The 9,995-nt window shown below is 48.6% G+C and overlaps 1 protein-coding gene across 1 annotated transcript; it reads left to right on the plus strand.

Moving 5' to 3' along the window:
* Window positions 1-4,799: 4,799 nt before the first annotated feature.
* LOC144123295 (TNF receptor-associated factor 6-like) lies at window positions 4,800-9,681 on the plus strand. The gene is made up of 2 exons (XM_077656149.1): window positions 4,800-4,926; window positions 8,185-9,681. Exons 1-2 carry the CDS (start codon window positions 4,891-4,893, stop codon window positions 9,250-9,252), a joined length of 1,104 nt encoding a protein of 367 aa, XP_077512275.1. The 5' UTR covers window positions 4,800-4,890; the 3' UTR covers window positions 9,253-9,681.
* The last annotated feature ends 314 nt before the right edge of the window (window positions 9,682-9,995 follow it).

The raw sequence follows: 9,995 nt of genomic DNA on the forward strand, positions 1-9,995 counted from the left end.
TCTTCTTTTCTCAGTCCCTCCTTTACCCCTTCCCTTACGGGGTGGTTCGGGTGTCGCCGAGATGTGTGTCAGTTACTGCGCCATTTCCTTTCCCCAACAACCAGTTTAATTTAAATTTCCTCTTTCTCTCTTCTTTCTCTTTCTCCTTTATTTCTTCCCTTACGGCGCAGTTCGGGTGTCCACTGAGATATGCGAGATAGTTACTGCGCCATTTCCTTCCCCAAAAACCTAACAAAAGAGCCGCCGGCGTTCATTGGGTTCTTTGGCGTTGGCAACGTTGTAGAGCCCGTTCAATTTCACGAAAGGGAAGGCGCACAACTAGCTCCTTGGGTCAGTGGACACCTCAATCTCGCTTTCATGTACGTGGCTTTGGTGTCCAACTACTTTGATTGCGTTCCGCACACTAGATCTTCATCGCGCCCACCCTGTCATCTCTTTCTCACCACCGCCACGTACCTCAAAGCGCGATTGAGGCGTCCAGTTGCCTAGAGACCCAGTTATACGTCTTTCTTTCCTCAAAATCATCGGCGTCAAAAACGTTGTCAACGCCAACGCCAATAAAGGCCGACAGCTTTCGCTTTGTATACCCTGGATTAGCTGAGCTAGCCGCCGCGGTGGCTCAGTGGTTAGGGCGCTCGGCTACTCATCCAGAGTACCCGGATTCGAGCCCGACCGCGGCGGCCGCGTTTCGATGGAGGCGAAACGCAAAGGCGCCCGTGTGCTGCGCGGTGTCAGTGCACGTTAACCCTTTCAGCATATATTTCTTTTCTTTGCATATTTTACACCACAAGGACTCTAGAAACATCCCTGACAAAAATAAGTAATTTGTGTTATTATTTGCCGATTTATAATAATGTCGTCAATACCGCACATCAGGGCTCAGTGGTTGCGAAAAGCAGTGAAAAGATGTGTTCAGAAGCGGATAACACAATCATTGCAAACACAAACTTCACTGTTCGTGTGGAAGCCTCTGAAGCAGTTTCGAGCCTTGGCAAGACACAAGGTTGACGTTGCATTTTTCGCAAATGATACTGGTTTGTCCTGTACATCACTCGAGCTTACAACACTGTTCCCTGCTGTCGGTACGAAGAGGCAAGTGTCCCACCTTATCAAACCTGACGTCTCGTACAGGCTTATTTTCAGCATATCTTGCTTTTTTCGGAGTCATCATAGCGGAGAGTGACGGCCTTCCTCACTTTTGCATCTTTGGCAGGCTGTCGGCTTGTGCAATGAAGCAATTCTTCAATGAAGCAATTCTTCGATGAAGCAAACTCTTCGCACTCAAAAGTTGTGTCCGGTTTTATGATCTTCTTCCTTGCCCATGCAGCTGTCGATGGTTGGCAATCCTCGTCTGAGCTTTCATCCTCGCTTTCCACCTGTTCTGGCTCAGGCTGCTCAAACACGTCACCGCTATCGGAAGATCCGCTGATTTCTCCCTCCACATCAGACAAGTTTACATTATCAAGTTCACAGAAAACTGCATGCGTGAATTCTTCCAGATGCCTAGAATGCAAGTTTTGGCGGGAATGGATTGAATCTGTCGGTATGCACGGTATAGGCGAGCCTGAAAAAAGAAAAAAGACGCACTGAAATCGGACGCAATGGCAAGCTGACGGCACGCCATATACGACCACAAATCCCTGCTGTCGTCAAAAACCGCACACGGAAAGAACATCTTCTTGCAATTATTTATACTATGTAATGATTCTTATACAACTACATGCGTTCTCTGCAATCTGTTTCGACGCTATAAAAAAAAATCGCAACGTAAACTACGCAGGGGTTGGTTGGTTGGCCTCAAACAATGCTGGCGCATACCCACTGCGGGGGAGTGGCCAAGGCACCGGAGGTTACTTGCTGGAGACAGGAACGTTTTGACAAGAGAAGGAGTAGTAATAGTCTGTAGGCTGATAGATTGGAAGACTCAAGGACAGGGGTCCGGTTAACTTGAAGTTCGAAGATGGGACAATGGCTTAATGTGCATAATAGTGTACAATGTATGTAATGTTTCAATTTCGTACTGACTTAGAGCAGGAAAAATAAATTAGAATACACGGGCTTGACGGCCCGTCTGTTCTCCGTTAGGTAGTTACACGCAGTGACCGAACGCTCCGCGAGTTCTACCTTGAAGGATTAATAACTGGACGCCCCACTTCAGTTGTAGCCAACACAGTGCTGTGCGCGTGTGTGATTTAATTCCTCTAAAATGAACTAATCACGCGCACAACTGGGACACATTTCTTATTGTGTAAATAGTTTGTACATATTACCTCTCCCCCTATCCTCTCTTCCTGTCCCCTCACCTCTTTCATTTCATTTCTGCATTCTGCCTGCTATCCTTTATTTCCGCTGCCCCAGCTCAGGTGCTTCAGTATCGATGGCAGATGCCGGGGATAGCAAAAATCTTTTCCTTCCTTTTTACTATTATTTTAATAAACAGCCACTACCACCACCAACGGGAGTCGCTGCGTTCCTTGAAAAAAAACATTTGCACAGCAGAGCGCACACTCGTGTCGCTTCGTCTAAGCAAACAGGCGCGAATGGAAAGAAGAACCGTAGAGGACACAGACAAACCCAGTTGGTGGAACGAAATTTGCGCAAGACGCTTCCTCAAATGAGAAGAGCGGCGGCAGAACAGCAGGAAGTGATCTATTGTCTCAGGTTCGGCGCAAGAAGGGCACAATAGGGAAACCGCCTGGCCAGATCTGTGAAGGTGTAAATTTAGAAGGGGAACCCGGCAAGGCAAACGCGTGAAAGAGACCTCTAGTCTGCGCGAGCGCCAGTCTTTGCTACTCCAAGGATGAAGAAAATTCTGATATTCGGGAGATTATGTAAGATGCAGGGGTTATTCAATTATAAAAAAAGCGCACGTACCGTACGGCGTGTTTGCCGTATTAGTTGTCATTTATTCTTCCTCCTTCGACACGGCTCAATAGAGTCACGTGACTAACCATGGCGATGGCACTAGTACTTTCAATACTACGATAGGGGAAAATACAAGCAGTTTCGATTATTATTTCATGCTTAAAATTGCTATTGTAAGTCCTGTCATCCTTTGAATACGCCAGGACTGAAAGGGTTAAAGATCCCGAGGAGGTCGAAATTATTCCGGAGCCTTCCACTACGGCACCTCTTTATTGAGTTCTTCTCTCTGCCCCTCCTTTATCCCTTACGCCGCGGTTCAGGTATCCGCCGAGATGTAAGGAAGATACTGCGCCATTTCCTTTCCCCAACAACCAATCTTAATTTCATTAGCCGCCTCGCTGCCAAACCACTACCCAAGAACATGCTCACTGACCGACACGACGAGCGTCGTAAACACAAAGCTCGAGCACCGGATGATTTCTATCGTGCCGGCGAACACGCAACATACGTGGACGCGGAAAGCCAAGATTCAACAACCTACGTGGTCTGTGCAACCACGCCGCAATCTACCCTTATATCCGCTGCCACGGTGCGAGCCCCTCCCCCACCGCAGCGGAAGAGACAGCAACAGCACTGGCCATCGCTGACCGCCGGACACGCACAGACCTCAACGACTCAAAACGAGAAATCCTAAATTACTCGGCCAGCTGCATCTGTTTTCCTGCCGAACGCATCCAGCGTGGCTGGAATCCCTACCGCAAAATTAACCTAATATGGTTACCCGCCCACGAGGGCAACTCTGGAAACGAATTGGGACCAACCCAATTGCCCGAGAATTAATAATCCTGGCGGCCAGCCCCACGGATCCAGACGCCCTCGGTGAAGCCCCCAGATATTTGCCGACATCACCAATTTTCATAGAGAATTCCTGATCAGTACCAGAGTGCCCTAACCACTGAGCCAGAGCGGCTGGTTCCAAATTGCACTGATTTCGTGGGCCCAGGACGTCGGCCCCCGCCTGGGGCCACACAGGACCCACCTGCCATAATTCCCGACACCTGCGGTTACAAAGTTGTCACTCTCTCTGTGTCGTTTTTACGCGAAATCGTATGCAGCTCGTTCCGTCGAGAAGCCGTCGGCGTCGTAATAGTAGTAGCAGTAGGCACCGCGCGTCGGAAGTATTCGTTTCGGGTGTCCACCGAGGTATGAGAGAGAGAGAGGCGTCATTTCCTTCCCTTAAATTGTCCAACGGACAAGGCGTCCTGTGGACACCTGGGCAACGCTGCAACACGCTGTCGCGTCCTACTCTTAAGAAGAAGTTTCAGCGTCCTCCAGTTCTTTTTATTCCCGTCACTGCGTAATTCTTACCACAGACCATAATCAGCGTGTTGCTCTGCGTCCAATGTTATTTCTCAAAAATGTCTATTTATAGATCGTTTCATACATCAGGTGCGACGCTGCGAAATATACGGAAGTAGTCCGTGCGAGAAAATAAAGAGAGGTGTGTTATTCCGCGCTTGTTCTGCTGTCTAGTAGTCAAAGGCACGCGAAAGTGAGAGTGTGTCGTCAGGAATATTTATGCATTTAATCAAGCTGATGACAAATGTGTGATGCAGTAAGCCTGCAAGCAAAGCATTTACTATGTTTCGTTCACCACAAGGAGCGCACTACTTTTGGTCGCGGATGCCGGCAGCGCCAAGGATAAAAAGGGAGATATTCCCCGTGCGTTTTGCGGTAGCGACACAGAAGTGTCTTTAGCGGTGAGTTCGAAGCGCACGTAGCATGGCTCAGGCAACCACGGTCTACACGCTGGTCGGCTTCGGTGAACTCGACTGGAGGCCCCTGCACTTTGTGAGGCCGATTCCGAGGAATTGGAAGTGTAGTGCTTGCGGGCTGGTGCGCAGGAAGACCGCTTGGCTGCCCTGCATGCACGTGCTGTGCGAATCGTGCTATGACCAGTGCGGTGACAAAGCTTTTCGCGTATGTCCTTTGGACGGCGCAGATTGTTTGGAAGACATCACGTGGATGGAGTTTCCCGCAGAAGACGTACTGAAAAGAGAGGTAAGCGAACTAAGGCGCAACTAGGATTGATTTTATGCGCTATGTTTGTCTTGAAACCTGACGTGGTCTTTACGGTGCAACGTTTTCATTACATTGCTGCTTCATGCTGGTTTTTTTATGCTAGGAAAGCCTTGCATGGCTTAAAAATTTTCCAAATGTTTCCCCAAAGTTTATCCTTAATCATCGCTAAGTAGCACTTCTTTTAGATAACGAACGAATGGACGCATTGGGGGTTGTTTTTTTTTTTTGCAGGCTAATGTTAGTTCCACCCGGGCGCGTCTGTCGAAGTTCGCATTGTACACTTCGCATTGTCCTCGTAAGAGAAGGGGCCCCGAGGCCTGCGCACATGGCTGTGAGAGCCACCCACAAATACGGTTCGGTGACTGGAGCTAGCGTTTTATCAGCAATGCTGTGATAAAACCGTCTAAATCCGGCAGTGAACACGATCACTAACGCTGAGCTAGCACGGACGCGACGCGAACAAAGCAGTCCTGGTGTCGCCTCTAACCTCGCCAAATTTTGCTGGTGGCCCCTGCGGGAGGATTTTTTTTGTGGAGGGGCCTCAAGCTCAACATATAAAATGGTAAATGGTGCCCCTTTCGGAAGCACGGACGCATCAAGACAAGGCGCCCGAGGTGACCCGGGCACGCAAATCCATTAAGTAAACTTATGCCGAAAAAAATGTTATGGAAGCGAAAGGTTTTGTTATGCTTGCTTGTGCTGTGGTTTAAGCCAGGTTAGGCTCATCAAGACGAACAGGTTTGCATTGTTTAACATCACTTGTTTTTTATTCCTGATTGTTCAGTCTTACAGACGCGGCATCGCATGCACAGTGCATAACAGTGGGTTCTGCATAAAACCCAAGTGCACTTTGGTGCGTTCAACGGAACGCTGGTTGTGTTCGATGCAACGCCCGTTCGGGTGTCCAACGATATATGAAACAGATACTGCGCCATTTCCTTTCCCCAAAAATCAATTATTATATTATTATGTAACGCCCGCCGTGGAGAGCTTACTATCTGCACGTGGTAGCGATTGTGGCTCGGCTTGAGCCAGTGAGCAGGCCTGTGCACTTTCCTATTTTTTCTTCCTGGCAACAACAGACAACAGAGAGCTGCGGCAGATGTGCGCTCCTTCGTCGCTTTGCGGAGAGGAGGCATCCCAGATATGCTGCCTACTCCCTCCACGATGTTGCACACCTTGACCGAGCTGAGCGGTAAAGCGTCTGCCGGCATCGCACGCGAAGGCCATGAAATTAGGATAGGGATTTGCTCAGCTAATCCAGGGTATACTAAGTAAAACCTGTCAGCGTTCATTGTGTTCATTGGCGTTGGCAACGTTCTAGACTCCGACGATTTTGAGGAAACGAAGGGCGCATAACTGTTTCCATGGATCAGTGGACGCCTCAATTGCGCTTTGTGGTTCGTGGCCGTGGTGAGAGAGACTGGTTTATGGGGGTTTGACGTCCCAAAGCGGCTCAGGCTATGAGAGACGCCGTAGTGAAGGACTCCGGAAATTTCGACCACCTGGGGTTCTTTGACGTGCACTGACATTGCACAGTACACGGGCCTCTAGAATTTCGAATTCATCTAAATTCGACCGCTGCGGCCGGGATCGAACACGCGTCTTTCGGGCCAGCAGCCGAGCGCCGAAACCCCTCAGCCACCGCGGCGGCGGTGGTGAGAGAGAGAGAGAGAGAGAGAGATGTGGGCTGCATGCATTACAGCTGACAACGTTGTGGCAGACGTGCAGCACTGCAAATATAGGCCGCAGCGTTCATTGGGTGTCCAACCTCTCGGCTGAGGCTCGGCTAGATCACGTTGTCAGGCAGTAGCCGGTCCCCAGCTGTGGAGCCCCGGCGCAGCGACGTCGGACTCGGTGGCGCAACGAAGTCACGTGATGCGCTGCTATGGCAGCTGCGCCATGTGACATGGAGTCACGTGGCTGTGACGTCATGCTCCGGCTGTTTCAAGACTGGTTTCTCGGGGCAGAGTGCTAGCTCCCGCTAGGTCAGTAAAGCTTTCGCTTTAAAAAGCAGACCACTGAGCCGACAACGAAGGGCGAGCAACATGCAAGCACATTTCTGAACGCACTTTCTAGTGGCAAAAACCCAGATATGTCCAGAGACAACACGTAACTACCTCTGTATATTTACAGAGTTTAAAATATCTCTCTAGGCTCTTGCCGGAACGTAGAATTTCTAATTTAACTAGTTTACTATTCAATTGCATGCTGATGCCAACGCCATTGACTTGTTGCTCTGTGGGGAAATTCCTTCTCTGGCTTTTTTTTTGGCAAGTTAACGTTTGTACGGTAGCATTAGGCGCATTTATGGTTGGCAAGAAAGAAGTTGCATTTTTGTCCCCACTCGATTCAAAATTGCTACGACTGCACTACGAAGTACTGGGTTCCGCCGTCTTCAAGTGAATGGCGCTGCGGCATTGCTTCTACAGTATCGCCGAAAAATTAATGTCGACGGACGCAGTTCACTGGCAACATTGGCCGCCAGCGGTGACATCAGTACTTTTGTTTTGCTTTTGTACCCTATAAATGATATGTTTTGGTGAGTGGTCTGTCATTATACCGCGCTAATGTATCGATGCTGCTTAACTTCAGTTAGTCTTCAGTGTATAAAAACAGACTATTATTAGCTCTTTTATTTCGTCGCGCTAGTTTTGTTAGCCCTTGTTAGAATGGGTCATTAATAGGATCAGTCAAAAGACTGGCGTAAGTATAGGACACTGTACAGGCTATCACGTCCCTATTGAATGTACGAAGCGCCTGAAACGCAAAACGTGTTTGGCAATCTTTGTCCTTAGGTGCCCTTGCACCATAAAAACCTAGCATCATCATCATGAAGCGCAAAGCGTCGAATAATGACGTGGTTTATATCAACTTTGTTGGGCTCTGAAAAAAAAAAGCGCTCCCGCTAACAAATATAGAATGATTTTTGTTGCTGGTTTCTCACCATGTCAGAAAACAAGACAGCCTGAGACAGCGTACAAAGGACAAAAGACCTTTATACGAACCGAGCATTTATTTTCCGTCGCGCTGACACATATCCAACGCTAGATAACTTTTTAAGGAAAGATATAATAATATTGATGGTAATATTACATTTGTAATTATATTATGCATGAAAAAGGTTACGACTGATAAAAAGTCATTACATGAATTCAGTTGACATCAGAATATTGTCTCAGCATCTTAGTCTGAGACTGCATAAAGCGTGTGTTCCATGTTGTTTATTAATCGCAGGTCAAGTGCTGGAATGAGGAGCATGGCTGCCAGACTGTGATGGCTGCGTCAGCGATCTCCAAGCATTTCCAGCGAGATTGTGAACACCACACCGCTCCGTGTCCGCAGTGCTCGGCCCCTGTCCTTTGCAGCAGCATGTGCGCTCACCTGCGATCAGCCTGTACAGCAGCTGTGGTGACTTCTGCAATAGATCCTGACCCTGAGCCCAGCATCGCGAAAGATGGAGCATTTCTAGCACCCTTCGTAAAAGCCTTGGAGGGCCTGAAGAAGCAGGCAGGGGAGATGAGCGCGTGCCTGGAACAGCTGGTTACCCATGTTGGGTCACAGGGCAATAGACTGAATGAAATATCCCACGGGGTAAACACTTTCGGTGATCAGCTGAAACTAGCAATGACAAACATCCAGCAGAGCGTAACGCCAAATCTGCGCGAAACCGTCACTGAGAATGCAACGAATGTGTCTTCGACCCGCCTCGACGCATTAGAAAGCACGTTTAAAGATGAGTTGTGTAATGCGACTCGACAAAGCAATGAGAACTATTCACGCATTGCAGCCACCATTGATGAGGTCAAAGAAAAAAGCCAGAAAGCCTTGGACTGCATCGGCACGATCCTTCGACGAGATGAACGACGTGTCGCACATACGGTCTTCTACGTAAATGGCATAAAATCTCTGCAAGAGAAAGCCCTGCGGGAAGGCTACGCCGTGTACGAGAGCGAGCAGGTACACCTGCGTGGCTACTGCATGGCACCTGGAGTTACACTGGAGAGCGTCGGTGACTCTGTGCGCCTGCGTGGAAAGCTGTGTCTCAAAAGATGCGACACGGACGACGACGTTCAGTGGCCGTTCGAGCATGGAATTAAACTGAGCCTGACACATCCCACTGCGGAATCTGAAATCTATATCAAAGTCGATCCATGGCGTGATTTCGGCTGGTACCGAAAGCCTTCAGAAAGTAATAACATGTCAGTTTCTTTTTCTCTTCGCTCACTTAGTCTCGACGAGCTCACGCGCGCCGGCTTCGTGTTCGAGGACCAGCTTCGGATTAAGTGCGAGGTGCTTGAGTGAATTGCACTTGCAGGAAACGTTTGATGAGGCGGCTTCTCTGACCTGAAGTATCTCTGATAGAAGCCGCGTTTCTTTTTAGCTTCCGACACATGTCGGTTATTTCTTCCAGGTACGGCGTTCGCTACGTCCCTCCTGATTTATGAGAGTCAAGAAGGCAACCTCATTTCAGAATAAGGGCTTGATGCGAGGATCTGTGTGCGTGGTTTACATCGAGCAGTATTTACGTCCAGCGTCTTTATTGCTTTGTGTGTTCAACCAATGTTGTCTTGTGTAGATGCCTCCTCAGCCATTCACACCGGTTCAAAAGCAGGAAGAGCAATGCTGAGGCTGAATATGACAATTAGCTTTGTTTCTGTTCGATTTTTTGTAAACTTGTAAAGGGTGGGACGGAAAGTATCTGATGAAATAAATGGTTTCTATGTTTCTTGAAATGTCCACCAACCTGGTCCAAGAAGTGTATAAAAAAAGCTGCTAATAAAAAGCAAACCCTCCTCGCTATCTTTCTTTGTGTCATTGACATGCCGCGGAACGTCAAAGCGCGTATCGGAAAATGAGCCCTTCCAACAGGATACGGAAGATGCACGGCATTTGCAACGAATCGTTCCGCTGGTAACCGTGCACCTGCATGGTTCGTTGCCAAGACGGAAACCAAATTATAAGTGGCAAAGCATCTGGTCGATTTACTGCTAAGCAAATGTGGGTGCATTAACTTGATCCAGTGACGTAATATCCGCGGCACTTTT

The sequence above is a fragment of the Amblyomma americanum genome, chromosome 3 (genome assembly GCF_052857255.1).
Source record: "Amblyomma americanum isolate KBUSLIRL-KWMA chromosome 3, ASM5285725v1, whole genome shotgun sequence".
In the NCBI taxonomy this organism is placed as follows: Eukaryota; Metazoa; Arthropoda; class Arachnida; order Ixodida; family Ixodidae; genus Amblyomma; species Amblyomma americanum.